Genomic DNA, 19554 nt, shown 5'->3' on the forward strand with positions numbered 1-19554 from the left:
TATTTATTTCATTTTTATGTGTAATTTAATATTTATTCAACTGTTTATGGGGTGCATAGGTGAATCTCTACTAAGGAAAAAGATGTGGGAGAGAGGAATGGCTTTCTTAATAGCTTTAATAGTTGAGTATATCTGTATGCCTGCTATTTAATCTTTTTAAGGACTGAGTAATTAAGGAGCAGGCTTCAGGTAATTAGGATATAATTAAAACAAAAATGTGATTATCAAGACCACATTTCTCAAATTGAGATGAGAAGAATGTTATCATGCTGAGAACTTTAAATATAAAACAGTAATTATTCACTGCCCACAGTCTGTAGATCCAGTAGGGCTTACGTATCTCTAACTTAATGTGCCTCTTTAAGTTTTCCCTTATTTATACATACTGTTATCTAACACACTGATTTCTGTTCACATTAGAAACAATTTTTAGATTATGGCAACTCCTATGAAATTTTATCTCTAACAGGTGCTGATTGGTAAGCTTTGATAAAATTTTGATTTAAAGAAAATATTACTGACCTCTTTATAAAACACGTATATACTGTTTCAGGGAAGTAAATGTGGTTATCTGTTTGAACTAAGGGAATGTATTTCTTTTTCATCTTTTAAATTACCTCTAAGTTAAGAAAGTATCTACCATATTTGCTGGAAGTTCCCTTCATTATGCTTCATAATTTTAGGAATTATATTTTTCTTTTGGCTGATATTTCACCTTCTAATACCAAATGAGTCTAATTTGTAGTCTAGTTTCGGTTCATTTTTTTTCTCTTTGGTATTTGGGTTCTTTTGCTTTATTTGGTTTGTCACAGTAGTTGCCTGGCCAGGTAGGAGATTTAACATCAGAAAATAATGTACAAGTTCTATATGTTTAGACACAATTGAACATTTCACTTGACTGGGAAGATGAGATTTAACATCAGAAAATATTGTACAAGTTCTATATGTTCAGACACAATAGAACATTTCAATTGACTGGGAAGATGTGCAGAGGTTCCATTAAAATATACTTTGTTATTTTTTTCTTATGCTCGTTTCACTAATTTTGGAAAAAGCAATCATCTTCCTGAAACGTACATAGTTGAAGTGTTCTCATAGTATATTTTCCTGTGCATGAAACTAAAGGGATTAAACATTGTGACTGCTGATTTCTTTATTTTTGGCCAGCCTATACACTTTAAGGTACCTGAGCATGTATTCTACACTAAGTTTTATGCCTGCTATGTGCAGAAAACAAAATTTTGAGCTACCCATGAGTGACTGCTTCCCTATGCTATTTTTCTGTATTTGTTTCTGAGCCATCAGAACTTACAAATGGCTACAGATACTATACATCAGGGAGGTTTTGTTTCCTTTCAAGGTTTTAAGCTTGGAGCTTAGATGTCTCTACTTCAGAAGTAGAATGACTAGGCAGCTCTTTTGGAGCCAGCTTGTAGCTACTATTTTTCCAAAAAAATTGTTAACACATTTGAAACTTAGTATTCCAATCTAGGAATGGAGGAGGGAAACTGAAGTCAGGGAGAAGGTGAGGGAAGAGTTATAGTTAGTAGGAACATAAAATCTTGTTAGAGAAATGAGAAATAAACAGGTGAAAAGTTAGAATAGGTTAAAATGTTTTAAAATTGTTCTATAAGAGATTTATAAAAAAATTATACAGTTACTATAGTTCTTCAGAGGACAAAAATTACTTTTAGCTGGAGTTGGGGCATGGGGCTAGGGGAGTGGGGTGAGGTTGAGTTGTACCCTAAAGAATGAATGGGATTTAAGGATTTAGATAGATAAGAACTCATTTCAAGTTATTCCATTTTGGAAGGTATTCCAAAATGAAGATACAAAAAAGTAAATGTTTTCTTTTGGGGATTGCAGCTGCCTTTTTCCTCATAAGAAAACCATGACTTTGTAGTACACTATTAATAAACAGAGGCAATCTTGTTATCCTATTTTTCTACCAAAGCTTACACACCAGTCTGTTACAGGTGTTTCCTATTTGGAAAATCAAAATTCCAGGAAGCTCTCACCCTTACTCTCTCTTCTTGCTTAAAGAACAAAATAAAAATGTACAAATAATAAAAATTCATGGAGGGATATATCGTGCTTATGTTAAAGGAATAACTCAAAACTGTTCTTGAGCTAAATTTTCCATATATTGGTTTACAAATAGCTGTTCATTTACAATTAGAAAAATATTATTTATTCATTCTTTGAACAGATTTTTGTTGAATATCTCATATGTTCTGGTAAACAATCATATACAGTCCCAACCTTTGTGGAACACGTAGTTTTTCAGTAGAAAGAGATATTAAAGTTATTCACTCAGATAAATACTTGTGATTCGTGGTATATATAAAGAATACAGGATTTTGACCAAGTTGGTGAGTCTTTCTAGAGGAAGAGACATTTAAACTAAAGACTAAGTAGGAATCAGTGGAGCAAAGCTTGGGGGAAGAACATTTTAGGAAGGAGGACACGTGTGAAGCTTTTGAGGCAGGAAAGCTTGTCCTTTCAGAGGACTCAGAGACCAGCGTGGCTGAGCTCAGCAAGTGGGAGAGTAACTCACGGTAATTGAAGGTAAGATTATATAGGACTTTTAAAATGATTACTTTGGTGGGCTCTGGAAGGGAGTTTAGTTAGGAGTCTAATGCAGTCATCTGGGGAAGAAATGATGGTAGCGTGGATTAGGATTTGGCAAAGAGATGATAAGAAGTGAATAGATTTGAGAGTTATTTGGATGTAGAATCAGAAGTTAAAATTGGTTGGATGTAGGCCTTACATCTGCAGTGTAGTTTAGTCCTTATGAAACTCTCATAAAACAATATTTTATGGCTCTAGCCTGCAGTCTTATATTGATTTTACATTGCTTAGCCTTATTCTTTCTTGCAGCCCAGCTATATAATCCCATTAAATGGACATCTGTGACTACCCTTCTTTCTGTCTTTAGAGCAACTTCAGCTAATTGTTAATAAGGTGGTTTTTTCCAAAGGTATAATGCATCTGGTGGCTGTTTCCCTCCTTTCTCCTAATAGTGAAATTTGAGTCAGGTGCCCTTTGCATGTTGTTTTTCATGTTGTTTTTTTTTGTCTGTTCCTAAAGTAGATCAATAAAAGTGAATTGGCTTTCAGGTATACGTTACTGGGCTTCATAAGACTGTTTTGTTTTTGCCTTTTTTTTTTTTAATTTCAGGTTCAATTGCAGGCAGTCCTACTTTTGAAATGTTATTTTTTTCTTCAGTAAGCATAGTTTCTATTTTATTGAAATATTTATATGCATATAGAATTTTCAATCTTATAGTAACATCTCAAAGACAGTTTTTTCCTTGTCTTAGTTGACTTTTATGGCATTAAAATTCAAAAGTCATGTTGAACAAGAGGTCTCAAACATTTTCAGAGATGCTGTAGATTATCTAGGCTCTCTTTGTATATTAAAACTTGACTTTTAAATTAGACCAATGAATATTTATTAGTTATTTTTTTATCCGGGGGTTTTATATTTGGATATATCTCTATGTATATTTTTTTAAATAACATTCTTTTTAAAGTTTTTAGGCTTTCTGTTTTATTCTTACATGTTTCAACATTTCACTGCTGGGTTGTTTTTAGGATTACTGAGGGGGTTCTTTGTTTTCTTACATAATTGGTTTCCTTATAATTTTTTCTTAAATTCCTTACCATAGCACTACTTGAAAAGAAAACTTTTTAGATGAAAGGCAAGAACTCTCTTATCTTAATGACAGTCATTGCAAATAGTGCAAAGATGAAAGTTCTTGAGTTGTGCCTTGATTATATGTGATCTCAAAAATTTCTTACATATGATTATGTTTTTAAAAATATTTGCTACTTATAGTTAACATTCAACCATAGTGAACATTTTTTTATATGGATATTTTTTTAAAAGATCAAAGCAATAGTTAATGTCTTTGAAAACCTCAGTAGTTGTTCTATTGAATACATTACTGTTTTATGCCCTACATTTCATTTTATAATTATCTTCCTGAAATTTTCTTAAGTGCTTGGTGATAAAGCCTAATTATGGTTTAAGACAAACAAAAATGAGAGAACTCAAAACATAAAGGTTTTTGCATTTTGAATATCATCTGTGGTTTGTATTGTGACCCTTGATTACCCAAATAACACAGTAACAGGGTTGCAGCCAGGCCTGTTACCATGAGTTCATCCTTGAAAACTAGGGTCCCAGTACTTATCTTGACTTTTATTAAAAAAGGAGTTTGTTTAATTAGGTCATCTCTGTATTTAGTAAATCCCTTGGTCGTTGATATCCATGACATTCTGCTGGAATTTGGTAACAACTTAGTGTGTTTCAGAGTAACTGTGTATCTGAAGGGTAGCGTGACTTCAGGAGAGAATGATTTTATTTCATTACACTTTTGGTAAAGTGTTGCCTCAAATAACACATTTCAAAAAACCATATTATTTAGAAATAGTTTTTTTGGTCATTTCTTTTTTCAGAATTAGTTACATTAAAACGTTTTTTAGTGTTGATAGTTTTTAAAACCCATAGAAAAATTGGAGAATGAACTTTATACTTTGCACCTGTATTTCACCACCTGTTAACATCTTGCCACACCTGCATGTTCACACACACACAAACACAGACACATGCTTTTATTTTGCCAAATTATCTGAAAGTAGGCTACAGACATCATGACACTTCATCCTTAAATTCTTCAGCATGTATCTACCAAGAACAGGGACAGCTTCCTACATATTCACAGTTCTATTATGTTTCTTAAAAACATCAACATTAATTTAGTAATATTATCTGGCATATGGTCCATATTCAAGTTTCCTCAATTATCCCCAAAATGTCCTTTATAACTATTTGTTTGTTTTCACCCAGGACCCAGTCAAAGTTCACACACTGTATTCGATTATTATGTCTCTTTAGTCTCCCCCAATCTAGGACAGTCCTACTGCCTCACTTGTTCTTTATGACACTGAAACCTTTGTAGAGTTTAAGCCAGTTGTCTGCAGGATCACTCACATCTGGATTCATTTGTTTCTTAATAATTAGATTCAGGTCAAACATTTCCAGTAAGAACACAGGGATATTTTGTAATCTCCTATTGCATCACATCAGGAGTCACTTTAATTGCTGTGTAGTATTCCAGTGTATGAATCTACCACAGTTTATTTATTCATTCTACTTTTGACAGATATCTGATTTGTTTCAAGTTTTTGACTATTATGAGTAAAGCTGCTATGTGTAGTCTTTTGGGATCAGTAGTTGGACATAGGATTGCTTGTGGGAAAGGATTTTGGCAATTTCTTTACCTAGGCAAGACCTGGAGTGCTGTGTTCAGCTGCCAGAATCCTCTCTGAACCTTTCATGAAACATTGAGAACATAGTTTTGAATTTTATTTATATAAATGTTAATATATTTTTTCATAGCCTACAGTACCAGATCTATTTTCCACTTATCATGAAGGCAACCCTTGATCACACAATCCAAAAAGGGAATACTGTTTATTCTCTCTACTTGAAGAATACAAATTTCCATGTTTTGTTGGATAGAAAATGTATATCAACTCATATATGTAAATTTGAATGGAGTGTAACCACATACAGTATTTTCTTTTTTGGATTGTGGAATCTTATTAAGCTGGCATAACCTTTGTCATATCTGTGACCTTAGGAGAGCTTCTAAATTTCGTACCTCATAGAACTAAATGAAGATAGTTTATTTAAACATGTGCATGCATAGATAGTTGGAACTCACTTCTTGTAAATCGTGGGACTTGTAGTCAACTGTTTACATAGGTATCTACAACACCACTGGAGACTGAATTTAAAAACCATGTAAAAGCTTTTCTGTATAAGAAAGAAGTAAGGACAGCAAAGGTAGCAGAGCAAAAATAAACTTCTGTTCATACTTTTATATATGTTCATTGATTTTTACATATATATATTTTTTTCCAGTAGTGGCTACGGAGGAAGTAGTTACTGCAGAATCTGTGGATGGTGCAATTCAGCAAGTAGTTAGTTCAGGGGGTCAGCAAGTCATCACAATAGTTACAGATGGAATTCAGCTTGGAAATTTGCACTCCATTCCAACCAGCGGAATAGGTCAGCCCATCATTGTGACCATGCCAGATGGACAACAAGGTTGGTAGAAGGCATTTACATAAAGTTTGTATTTATTCTTAATCCTCAGGAAATTGTGACATGTTTTTCAAAGCATTTATTTTTGCCTTAAATTTTGTTTTTGTAACCTTTTGCAGCAGACTTAATTGCCTAGTTTTATTTGCTTAGGCTACTGTTAAAATTAGCTTGCTTTCTCTGAGTGTATACTAGGTAGAAAGAGGAATTGGCCCCAGAGTATTCTGGTTGGAAAATGAGCTTAAATAAATAATTCAAAATCAGTATTGGACAATACTTTCCTAGGCCATTTAATACAATTCAGATATCATACGGGCTTTTAAAAACACCATGTGAAAAAAAGCTACTTAAAAAGAAGTTGGACTTAGGAGTTATGGTAGGAACATAGTGACAACTTTTAGCAGCTTTGTTGATAATTGTCCCAATTTTTTCCTTTTGAGTAATAAGAGAGTAGTAATAAGATAGATGAAACATAAGCCCCAGTTTCATGTTTAGTGAAACTAAAAGACTGAGAAAACCACAAAATTCCATATTTTAAGTGCTTGCCAAAGAACATCTTAAGATCTAAGCCAGGGCAGTAGAACCCTCAGGGAAACCCCCAGTCGTGCATCAAGAAAAGGGGTTGAGCTCAGAAATCAGCAATAAATATACACTTCCAGTAAGACAGGGCACAATCTGAGTAGGAAGTGCTGCAAGTAGGATTAAGATAGACTAGAGCATGAAAGCTGGAAGAAGCAGAAAGAGAAGGTGCAGAAAATTCCTATCTGAACAAGCATCACCCTGTACCCAGTACTCCGTACCCCCCCGCACCACCAAAAAAAAGTATGTGCACACATAACCTTTTAGAAAACGACTAGGATTGCAGATACCAAGCCTCTTCATGGCCTGTGAAGGAATTAGGGAAGGGAAGGGCTGGAGGTAGAAGTTCTCCTAAACCAGGTTTGGTTTAGAGTGATAGTGTAGGTATGGCCCTGCAGAGAGACCAGGTCTCAAGGAACGATTTTGTTGCCATAGCAGTGGAGGAGGAAACCCTTGACCTGTGGAGCCTGGGAGGCTCTTCTCACCACTATGCAGAAATCTCCTGCTGGTGGTCCAAGATTTGGATCAAGCCCAGGTACTTTCACAAAGCTTTAAAGAACTAATTCTAATGATGTAGAAAAGAAAAAACTTTCAAAGTATTTGTTTTAAGCAGATATAACATTGTTTCCAAAACCTGACATTATGCACACAGTCTAATCTCATTGATGAACAAATGGAAAGAAACTCATGTTTTTGGATAGGATGACTCACTATTATAAAGCTCTCAATTCTTCCTGAGTTAATTTATAAATGTAATGTGATAGGAAAAAAAGACTGTATTAGTTTGCTAGGGCTGCCATAGCAAACTACCACAGACTGGGTGACTTAACAGAAGTTTATCTTCTCACAGTGCTGGAAGGTGGAAGTCCAAGATCAAGGTGTTGGCAGGTTTGGTTTCTTCTGAGGCCTTTCTCCTTGGCTTGCAAATGGCCGCCTTCTTGCTGTGTGTCCTGATATAGTCATCCCTCAGTCTGTGTGTGTTGTCTGCGACCTAACCTCTTATAAGGACACCAGTCATATTGGATTAGGACCCACTTAAATGACCTAATTTTGGACTTCTCTTGTGGCGCAGTGGTTAAGAATCTGCCTGCCAGTGCAAGGGACATGGGTTCGACCCCTGGTCGGGGAAGATTCCACATGCCACGGAGCGACTAAGCCCATGCACCAAAACTACTGAGCCTGTGCTCTAGAGCCCACGAGCCACAACTACCAAAGCCTGCGTGCCTAGAGCCCATGCTCCGCAGCAAGAGAAGCCACCGCAATGAGAAGCCTGTGCACTGCAACGAAGAGTTGCCCCCACTCTCCACAGCTAGAGAAAGTCTGTGCACAGCAACGAAGACCCAACACAGCCAAAAATAAAACCAAAATCTCATTTTACCTTTTTAACCTTTTTAAAAGCCCTATCTCCAAATACATTTTGAGGTACTGGGGGTTAGGACCTACAACATTTGAATTTTGAGGGGGACACAATTCAAGCCATAACAAAGACCAATAGATCTTTTTCTGGAATTAGCCAAACAGATTCTGAAGTTTATTTTGATGGAGGAGGAGGAGGGAAGAAGAATAAGGATAACTGGAAAAGAAGAGCAATGAGAGGACCCTACTGAATATTAAAATAAACTTTTAAAGCTTTCATAATTTAAAAATTATAACTGGCAAATGAATGAATAGACTATGTAGATAGTCCAGTGAAACAGATATAATTCTCAGTTCTTGAGTGAATTTATAAGTGTAATGTAATATGGTATGAGTTAAAAGAAATACTTTAATTATCAATATTTCTAATGTTTTTAATTACATTGGACTAAATAAATAATAGTTTTACTATTTTTTCATTTGTTTACATTTATAAATGACAGTAGGAGAGTTTTTAATGTTTTGACAACATTAAAGACTGTAGGACAGTTGTAATTTTTCCCATTGATGATTAAGATTGTTTTGCATAGTTTTAGCTTGCACGGTCATGTTTATGTTCCCGCAGTGGTATGCAAAGCAAGGAGAGCCTCTCACTCTCTGTATATTTACATTTATGTAAAGAGATACTAAAAATTGGGACAGTCTAACAACCCAGTGGAAAAACAAGCAAAGATTATAAACAGACATTGTTCATAATGGTGTATCCTCACAGTGGAATATAATGCAGCTAAATGAAAGAAAGCTCTCTTTGTCTTGGTGAAAGATACCCTAGATATATGGAGTGAAAAAAGCAGACACAGAACGATGTATCTATCTTATGTATGTTTGAATGTATGTTTTGTATGTATGCTACCTTTTGTGTAAGAGAGAGAAAAAGGAGAATGTATATTCATGTTTGTTTTTACATAAATGAACACAAGAACAATGTATAAGCAACCAGTAAAAGTATCTGTTTTAGCAAGGGTCAAGTCAGACCTCTCAAAATATGCTTGTTAAGTATTATTTTGATTTTGAGCCAATGAATGTATTATCTATGAAATTAAAAAAAATAAGTAGGTACCTTAAACAATAAGTAGTTTTCAGTAAATAGACAAGAAGTTGAAGACAAGTATGGACATTTCTCATAAAAAGCAAATCAGTGTTTTGAAATTATTGTTTTGGGAATATATTTATTTGATATGAGTTGCATCAACAATCTCAAGACTAGTTTTAATTCTTCTAAACCTATCTGTAAATGAAGTAATGTGTACATTTTTTCATTTTAGTATTAACAGTACCAGCAACAGACATTGCTGAAGAAACTGTTATAAGTGAAGAACCACCAGCCAAGAGACAATGTATTGAAATAATTGAAAACCGGGTGGAGTCTGCAGAAATAGAAGTAAGGAGTCTTTTACCCGGTGTGTTTTGCTGCAGTCATCCAAAATAAATTCCATTTGCTTTTCTTTCTTTTTTTTGTCTTTTATATTTATTACTGACAGTATTGTTTTGATATAGAATGAGTACTTTTTTGTCTAATTTTTTTGCCTTATCCATATAGCAAGCCTTCAATAAATAAATATTGAATGAATGAATGAATGAGTAAAGAATTTGTTTGTAACAAAGTCTGTCATCATGGTAACATTGGAATGTCTTTTGTTCTTGTACTGCATCCTTTATTTTCTATTAAATTTACATACATCATTCTCCGAAGTCACTAAAGGGAATGTCACTATATATTGACTAAAAACATTTTTTTCTTTCAAAAGTGAAAGGCGAATGCCTATTTGGGCTGGAAGATCCTCTTAAAGAATGTTGAAGTTTGTCAACTGAGTTATTTTGTAAAAAGCTATACGTAACTGCTTAGTTCCCTATTAAGTCCCTTAAGGAAATTAAATTTAGACTAACTGTTGATAGGATTCACCTTCTGTTCCCTCTGCCAAACTAGTTTGTAATTGTAACCAAACCATAGTTATTACCTCACAGATTTTTTTCTCACATGACTGTAAATAGTTGTTTTCCAAAGTTGATATTAACTTAATATCAAATGAAAATAAGATCATTCTTGAATAACTTTGAAAGAGCAACTGCAGTGTAAAGAATTGGACTTGAAATTAAATGAGTTGGATTGAATCCCACCTCTTGCCCCTCCCTATTAGCTTTGAGGCAAGTTATCTTACCTTTCTGAGTTCCTGTTTTATTTTCTCCCAAATTGGAATTTAAGATAACAATATCTGTATTTTGGGGTTTTTATGAGAGTTGAAAAAGTCAGCATACTCATTATATACACATTCATAATATCTAATATGTGTGAATAGTAAATGTTGGTGAATATTTAGGAATTCTTTGTTATCATAAAAAAGAGAGGATTTTAAAAAATGCCACCTAAAGGCAACATAATTCTGACTGAGGACAATTAGAAAATATCCTTGCCCAAATTCGTTTACATGTGAGACTGGTACATCTTTGGCCACAATCTCAAAGGACATATTATTGAGTTAAGAAGAATTTGATTCATGGTTTAACCAGAGTGTTTGATAAAATTGTGACTTTAATTATTGAGGGTGAGTTGTTTCATTTCTTCAAAATTTAAAGTGATATTCAGTACACTGAAGTTTTTATAAACTAACCATTTATTTCATTGAATGGTATCAGTATACTTATTATTTAAAAATCTTTAATGTCTTTTACTGATAAATCAGTTGATCTTTTTTTCTGGCATATAAGGTGAGAAAGATTTTGTCATGTACTTTGCTTTAACTATTTAATAAAACATTTTTAAATTACCTGAATTTTTATTGAACATAAACTGACTCAATTCAACATTTCTTTTCATTGAAGTATAGTGGATTTATGTCAATTCAACATTTTCAAAATAATGAATGTGCAGGCTGTACCTTTATTTACCTAACAACCAGTGAGAATTGCTGTTTTCATCAAAGATCAACCTAATTCCACTCTTAACAGTCTTTCAGAGACCAAGGAGAATAATCACAAATAACAAGAAAGTATGAATTGAGGTATATAAATTAACTAGAACCAAGGAGATTAGAACTTCAGGGAGATGGAATTTTAGCTTGATATAAAGAACTTCACGGTTAGCTTTAGCTTAATTTTAGTAATTAGAGCTTTCTGGTAATGGAAGTCTTATTCTCCATCACTGGAAATGTTCTAGCCAAAGTTGCACGATGTTAGAACTATTACAGAGAGACTTTGAAGCATATAATGAGTAGAGATGGTAGAGGTGGGCGATACAGAATGAAGAGAGACCGCCAATGTTTTCTAAAACCAGGTAATCATTTCCTTATAGTACATAAGTAGTTCTTTTGATTTTATTTTCTGAGGTGACCAATAGAGTTATCTTGGGGGTATACTTTTATATTCCTTTCTAAGTGATTGCTTAGCCATTAACCCAAAAAGTTTCTCTAAAGCAGTGCTTCTCAACTGGAGCAATTTTGACCCCAGGGGACATTTGGCAATGTCTGGATACATTTCGGGTTGTCACAATGAGGGACATGCCACTGACATTTAGTGGATAGAGGCTGGGGATGCTGCTAAACCCTATACACATCCTACAATGTGTGTTTTGCTGCTCAGTTCTGCAGTTGTAGTAGGAAAGCAGCCATGGGCAATTTGGAAATAAGCGGGTATGGCTGTATTTCAGTAAAACTTTATAAAAGCAGGATCATACACCCTGCCTAGTTTCTCTCTTTTTAAAAAAAACATTTAATGGTCAAGAATATGAGTCTGGAAGCAGATTTAGGTTTGAATGATCATTTTCTGAGTGTGATTGGTGAAGTTATTTAGCCTTTCAAGGCTTGGCTTCCCCATCAGTAAAAAGGGGAAAATAATAGCACTTACATTATCAGAGTGTTGTAAGGTTTAAATGAGAATGCATGTGAAGGACTAGTACAGTGGTGAGCATATAGTAAATGCTCAGTAACTGTTAGTTGTATTATTATTATCCTCTAAAATTTATATTGCGGTATGGTAGAAGGTAAATCACTTTAATGATTTTTTTTGCTTTATAATAGCTAAAGTAAAATAAATTTGAATATTAGAAAATTACATATAAAACTGTTAAAAGATAATTGCTAATAGCTGAAGCAGAATTCAAGAATCTTGTTTGGAATTAAAAAAGCAAACTCGAAGTCTTTCTTTGTTCTATTATTCTTTTGCCTAATATAATCATAATATATTGCTTGGGCTTGGAGTTGAAGTGTAAGATATCTTCCTTACTGCTTTCATCTTCTGAAATAATTGTGAATCTCTTGCTGTTTCTAAATGTGAATAAATAGGTAATACTAGAAGATACCTTAGAGTTAATCTTTTCTAATATTTCCAACCAAATCAGGGCAAGTTTTTATCCATATGCAAAACTTTGGCTGCCAAAGGATCTTATTTCTTAGTACATGTAAAAGTGTCAAACACTTATGCGTGGCTGTGAGTGCTCCTGCCAGAGGTAGGGGTCTAGCTCCCACCCTTCCACTGGTGCCCAAAGTCCTGCATAGTTCACTGCCAGGGACTGGTGTCAGTTGCTTACATGAGGCTGGCATCTTGCCTGAAGTAAGGAGAAAAGGGTAGCAGGGTAGGGCTTAGGCATTTCTTCTACTTGTACATTGTGTGTAATTGGCAGATTTGGAGACCACTTGTATAATCAATCACTCTCACATTGGTGGACCCATGGGAAAAATAAATGTTAGCTCTAGCTTCATTCCCAGTGTGGGGAAGGTAGTGGGATCACAGGAAGACAGGAGTATTATCCGTGTTCCTCCTTGTGGACCATGTGAATAGTGGAGGGTAGGGAATCTTTTGGTGTTCACAATGGACAAGGGTCTAGGAGGCAGTGGAAGAGACCACAGCGTCCTCTTTCCCAGCAAGCTGCTTACCCCTCGCCTTTACCTTCAGTTCTCTGTTTTAAGTGTCTTGTCCAGTGTGAACCTGGCCTCTTTTTGTCATTAGTAGTCCTACCCTCAGCCCCCACCCCAAGCAGAAGGCCTGGGCTTCTGTAATGAGGTTGAGCTTGGACCTGGGCAAGTTGAGTTTTTGTCCATGTGCTTACTAGAGGTATGGGAAAGGAATCTTTGAAGTGTTTTCCCTTAGGCAACCGTATAGGGGCAGAGTGAGGAGAGGAGAAAGAATACCACTTACATTGGACCAGATTTGTGTTTTTCCTCTCAATTTATTTAGGAATTTAATACATAGATTTTACAGCATATAATATAATGAATCACAGTAGAGAAATTCGTATTTTATTGGTTTGTAAAATGGTATAATTTAGGAAGCACTAATCTAGACCAGCACTCTTCATTTTAAAGATGAGGAATCTTGTTTGCTATCATAGGGAAAGATAGTTTTATTTATTATTTTTTAAATAAAAATTTATTTATTTATTTATTTTTGGGTGCGTTGAGTCTTCGTTGCTGCGTGCGGGCTTTCTCTAGTTGCGGTGAGCAGGGGCTACTCGTTGCGGTGTGCAGGCGTCCCATTGCGGTGGCTTCTCTTGTTGTGGAGTGCAGGCTCTAGGCGCGCGGGCTTCAGTAGTTGTGGCACAAGGGCTCAGTAGTTGTGGGTCGTGGGCTCTAGAGAGCAGGCTCGGTAGTTGTGATGCATGGGCTTAGTTGCTCCACGGCATGTGGGATCTTCCTGGACCAGGGCTCGAACCCATGTCCCCTGCATTGGCAGGCGGATTCTTAACCACTGTGCCACCACGGAAGTCCCGGGAAAGATAGTTTTAAAAGCAGTAATATTAGAACCTCATAACCCTGACTCCTTATTGTGTTACCATGAGAAAGCTACATTGTCTCTGAGCATCATTTTCCTCATCTGTAAAATGGGCATAATGTCTATCTTAGAGACGTGTTCTTGGAAATCACCTTGTTTATATATATAATGGGTGCTCAATAAATATTAATTTTTTAATAATTAGTAGCTTTTTAACATCACAGATAAAGGTGTGAAGAGGTATGGTAGTATATTTCCCTGTTAAAGTTCTTCACTAGTTTTTGTAGTATGTATAAAAGTACAGGTACCCAATTTGGGCTCATTATGTTAGTCTTATTTCTAATTAGAAAATAATTTCCTTGAGGTCAGAAACTAATCTGTATCTCGTAGTGTGGAGCTCGAAATTAGGGCTTTAATTATAAGGGAATTGGTGAAAAAGGCAAGATGTCTCAGAAATACCAATACGTGGCTATTTTTAGCTACTACAGATTTTTTTATTTGAAAGATGCATGCTTGTATGTGTTATTGTATTTGTGCAACAATTGAAAAAAAACTTTTTTTTTAAATTAGGAGAGAGAAGCTCTTCAGAAACAGCTGGATGAAGCTAATCGAGAAGCACAAAAATATCGACAGCAACTTCTAAAGAAAGAACAGGAAGCAGAGGCCTACAGACAGAAATTAGAAGCTATGACTCGTCTTCAGACTAATAAAGAAGCCGTTTAATTGAAATGAACATATAGTTTGAGTTTACTTTTGGTCAAGAAAGAATACAGTCTTGAACTGTACCCAGTAAGGTGCAGTCATGGGAAGACAGGATAATAAAAGAGACTGCAGCTTGATAATTGGACTTAAGCCATGAGCTCTGAATTCTTGTAACATAAAACTTTACTTTAGAAGTTGTGAAATGTATTTAAAACTGAATTCTGTAAATAGTTTTTTTTTTTTACAGTTCCAAATGAGTTGATAAAGATTGTTGAAGAGATCCCAAAACACAATAAGCCACTGTTTTTTGTGAATTCTTTTTGATTTTAGTACAAACCTTAATTTCTCAGAAACAGAACAGTTTTAAGGGTGATCGTTGTTGATTAGACCAAATGTTGTGTAATAATTATGTGGTGGACTGATGCTGGAATTACTCCTGTAGGTATAAACTTCTATATGAAGAGAAGATTTCTCCCAGGAAATCTTGTACAGCTTTAAGTTGTCTCAGATTCTCTGAAAACATTTTTTAGAAAGCAAATTTTTATATTTGTTCAATTTCAGCTATACCCAAGTAGATTTACATGTATATGAAGCAAATATTTTTAAAACTTTCTGTTTGTACATATTCTGCATGTTTTATAATTTCAAAATGCATCACTTGCATAGGTATTTTTCCCACAAAGATGATGAAAGTTACTAGGAAAGAAAGAAACCCTTTTATTCTATAGGTCATTGAAACTAAGTAAGCTAGCAGCTTGTTTTAATGGAACGACAATGTTCTTGGAAGGAGCAGCTTACAAGATACCTTGAATTTGCAAACTGCAAAATCTATGCTTTTTTGAAAATTTCATAGTGGGGACGTGAAACTATTCTGTGCCTTCCATCATGATTTCCACATGAAAGCACTTTAAGGCACTGGATTTTAAGATAATGTTTTCAGAAAACTCAAAGCATATGGGTTTCTGAAATATTTCATGGACTCATTTCCCCCCCCAGGAAATTTTTCTTATGGAAAAAAATTGCTTTTGTATGTAGAACAGGAACTTTTTGTACTACAGTGATGCTATAGATATGTCTAACATAACTTTTACTTTCCCTGTGAAAGCTGTATGTCTGTGCTGTGACTGGCTCTCATCACAATATTGTTCAATTCCACAATGTATGGACGTTAAACTCTGACATAGTGTTCCTTCTTTTTTGTAAACATAACTTCAAGTCCTTTTTCTTGTTTTATTTTTTAATGTTTTATTGCTTTATGAAAATGTTTAACCCTAAGACCCTTCTAGATTACCTATACTGTATAAAGAAGCAATTACCCTTAAAACTGTACTCTGCCCTACTTTTCTATTTTACAATTAAATATCTTTTCCACATATGTTCAGTGTAGACTTATATTTTGACCACATTTTATTCACACATTAAAAAGTTTGTTCTGTGTATTACGGCCATATTCCATGTTTGAAAATATTATAAATTCTTCACACTGTGTCTTAAAAGTATCTAAAACTGGGTTTTACAAATGCCAAGTCATATTTTCAGTTGCGTGAAGCTGCTTTTCTGTGTCTCTTTTTTAGTACGTTAGTGCATTTATGGATTTGTTATGTTAGGAAAGGTACCCTAAGGTATGCAGTGTCAGAGTGGAGCAGGGGCAGCGTGTTCACCCCACTGTATAGTTTTGCTTCCAAGACCAGATTGGCCCTGAAGATCCTTGAGAAAGTGTTGGAAACTAGATGGGAGAAAATAATTGATACTTAAGAGGAATAAGTGTATGATAGTATCAGGTAGACATTGAAATGTCTTTGGGGAAAGTCCACCTTTTTCAGAGTCTGTTATGTTGGACTTGTTTAATTCCTTAATCTACACCTGATTCACTGTACTATGAAATCAGAACTTAAACAAGAATTTATAACTAAAAAAAGCATTTGCTTTTTCTTTTTAGCTTCCGTTTTGAGGTGGGCTGGGAAAGCTTTGCATTCTACTTATTCTCAATGGTGTTATGGGCAGAAGATTAAAAGAACTGACAGAATAAAATAATAATAAAAGTTTTCAGAAATCCACACTTAATGTGTTTCCAGTACATAATGATGGATTCATAGTTAAAGGTCATCAGGTTGCCATATTGATGGCTAATTATTTCCACTTATGTGTGAACAAACACCTTTATTTTTTTTAGAAAACAGTCCATTCTTTCCTTTATTTCAATATTTGTGTGGTAAACAAAAGCATAGGGGTATTAATTTTTGTATTCAGTTAAGGATGTTTTTGTTTGTATATTCATGAAGGGAATGAGATATTGATTTTAAATGAACAAACACCTTCTTGAGCAGCCCTTCTCAACCAGGGTTCTGCGAGAGAATCAAGCTCTAATACCCTAAATGTTAGGGCCTAATGAATTAATTCCTTGTAATGAATTAGTTTCTGTTCTGTGCATCTGGAATAGTACTGGTTTTGTACTCTCTAGGCACTGAGTTCATTAGTTGTCTTGATTGCCTAGTTACTTGTTTAAGATTTTAAAACTTCACTGTGTACAGTCGCTAGAACTCGGGGGTTACAAATTCTAGGTTGGGTCTGTGATGATTTCAGAAAGCCTCATCTGACGACTGGTATCTGCAGAGACTCTGCTTCTCAACTAATTTTCATTTATTGTTACTTTATTTATGTCTCAGTTACTTCCCCAAAGGGCTTGTGTTGTCATTTATTTTTACTGGCTTTTAGAAGTTGTTTGTTTTTTGTTTTTTTTTTGCGGTACGCGGGCCTCTCACTGCTGTGGCCTCTCCCGTTGCGGAGCCAGGTTCCGGACGCCCAGGTACAGCGGCCATGGTGCACGGGCCCAGCCGCTCCGCGGCATGTGGGATCCTCCTGGACCGGGGCACGAACCCGTGTCCCCTGCATCGGCAGGCGGACTCCCAACCACTGCGCCACCAGGGAAGCCTAGAAGTTATTTTTTTATGTCAATATTTCCTGATATCAACAGCAGGTAGTTTTTCTTTTACTCTACCACCGGATTCCTTTATTTGTTTATGATGGTGGAGGGTTGGGAGTTGGAGAGCTTTCTTCTGTGACATTCAAAATAACAAGAGAGAAGGAAATAAATGTGAAATGTATAATTTGGACTATACTTGTTTTTAACAAAAAGGTCTGTATACAAAATGTTTATCCAAAACATTGCTAATGAAAATCTATGCCAGTATGTTTCTTCATCATGGTCATTTATGATACTATTTATTGAAAATCAGAAGAAACCCTTGCCCATAACAGGAACTGATGAGTTGATAGACATATTCATGGATGCTTTATGCTGATATGACTAATTTTTTTATTACTCTGTACAAAGTTTCTTCCAGATGAAATCTGTAAAGTTTCTTTGTGTCTTAATACCTGGAAGATCTTGAGAGCTGACAAAATGTATCAAGAAGAAGACCCTTTTCAGATAAAATCACAAAACAATTGTAGGAACCTTTATATCCATATGGATGGGTTCCCAAGGCATTAGGACTCAGGCTTATATAGCAAATAGAAAAAAAAAAAATTCTATTCACCTAGCTTCTATTGAGTAAATATCTCCTTCCATCATGTCAGATCAACTTAGGAATGAACTAACTAATATATTTGTTATTTTATTAAGTCATATTTACTGTACTTGGATTTCATTATAGATAACTAGTCTCTTGTAGTTTTGAATGATGTTTGCTATTTGCTTTCTCTATGTTAGGTGAGAACATCTCAATGCACATGGACTCAGTTTGACGTAAGCTCTTTGAATTCATTCTCAGATTACTTTGTGTAATTTATGATGGAAAATACGCTTCTGGTTCCAAGCCAAAATTTTGATGTCATTATTTTTGTGACTTATTAAAAGTATTTTCCAAATATATAGATAGTCTTATAGATTTTTACATCATTTTGATACCCTGAGATCCTTTAAAAATATTTCACATTAATGATAATCAAGTAGTGAATATAATTTAGATATAGTTCTTGGGGCTCTTCATTTCTAGATAAGTATTGTAATTCCCCCCAAAACTACTGTTTTCTTCCTGGAAAAATTTTGACCTGATCTCTGTGATTCTATCCACTGTGCTTTATTAATTGCTTACTCAAATTTTCATTTGAACAGTTTAGATCTCATGTGCATGGCTGATATGTAATGTTTTCTACATATATAAATATATGCAATTACAGTCTTACTATTAATTACATGGATTATAATTTTGAATTTTATGAATTATTTTAATGTCTCCTTGGTTTTTCTGTAAGAAAATATTTTTCTTGCATGCCAGATAAAAGTCAGTAAAGCATTCATTTTTTGTATTACTATTTTTCATAATTATCCTTTGCTTGCCATCCTTATAACTCAAGAATTATTTAAAGTTTAAATTGCATTTGCACTTTTTGCTATAGAAAAATAACATACATTAAGAAAGCTTACACTTAAATGAATCTGTAGTCTCTTTTTATAAAAAATTCTCAGTCTGCCAGAGAACTGACTCTACTTCCAAACATTTCTGCCAAGTATAATAGACTCTCAGCATCAAACACTGAAGCATATTAAGAATGTTTACTACTTTTGTTAGATACAATTTAAGACTCAGTTGTTTTAATGAAAACTTCAAAACATATAGAAGGGCATAGAGAATAATTTAACAAACATCCATGTACCTACTACTTAAATTTAATAAATTTTTTAACATCTTTATTGGAGTATAATTGCTGTACAATGGTGTGTTAGTTTCTGCTTTATAACAAAGTGAAGCTATACATATACACATATCCCCGTATCCCGTCCGTCTTGCATCTCCCTCCCACCCTCCCTATCCCACCCCTCTAGGTGGTCACAAAGCACCGAGCTGATCTCCCTGTGCTATGCAGCTGCTTCCCACTAGCTATCTGTTTTACATTTGGTAGTGTATATATGTCCATGCCACTCTCTCACTTTGTCACAGCTTACCCTTCCCCCTCCCCATATCCTCAAGTCCATTCTCTAGTAGGTCTGTGTCTTTATTCCCGTCTTACCCCTAGGTTCTTCATGACATTTTTTTT

General features: G+C 34.9%; 1 protein-coding gene across 5 annotated transcripts in view; it reads left to right on the plus strand.

Annotated features, from left to right (window-relative positions):
* The window catches only part of GABPB1 (GA binding protein transcription factor subunit beta 1), a 69894-nt gene extending 54005 nt beyond the window's left edge, over positions 1 to 15889 (plus strand). For 2 of the 5 annotated variants that reach the window (XM_007115915.4, XM_007115917.4), the window contains exons 7-9: positions 5938 to 6120; positions 9375 to 9490; positions 14383 to 15889. In XM_007115915.4, coding sequence (XP_007115977.1) covers positions 5938 to 6120; positions 9375 to 9490; positions 14383 to 14535 — 452 coding nt within the window. In that variant the 3' untranslated portion in view covers positions 14536 to 15889. Of the gene's footprint in view, positions 1 to 5934; positions 6121 to 9374; positions 9643 to 14382 lie in introns of those variants that run through there. The other 3 variants (XM_007115914.4, XM_007115916.3, XM_055088238.1) reach the window with 2 other exon arrangements.
* Positions 15890 to 19554: the final 3665 nt, after the last annotated feature.

This window comes from Physeter macrocephalus, chromosome 11, assembly GCF_002837175.3.
Source record: "Physeter macrocephalus isolate SW-GA chromosome 11, ASM283717v5, whole genome shotgun sequence".
In the NCBI taxonomy this organism is placed as follows: domain Eukaryota; kingdom Metazoa; phylum Chordata; class Mammalia; order Artiodactyla; family Physeteridae; genus Physeter; species Physeter macrocephalus.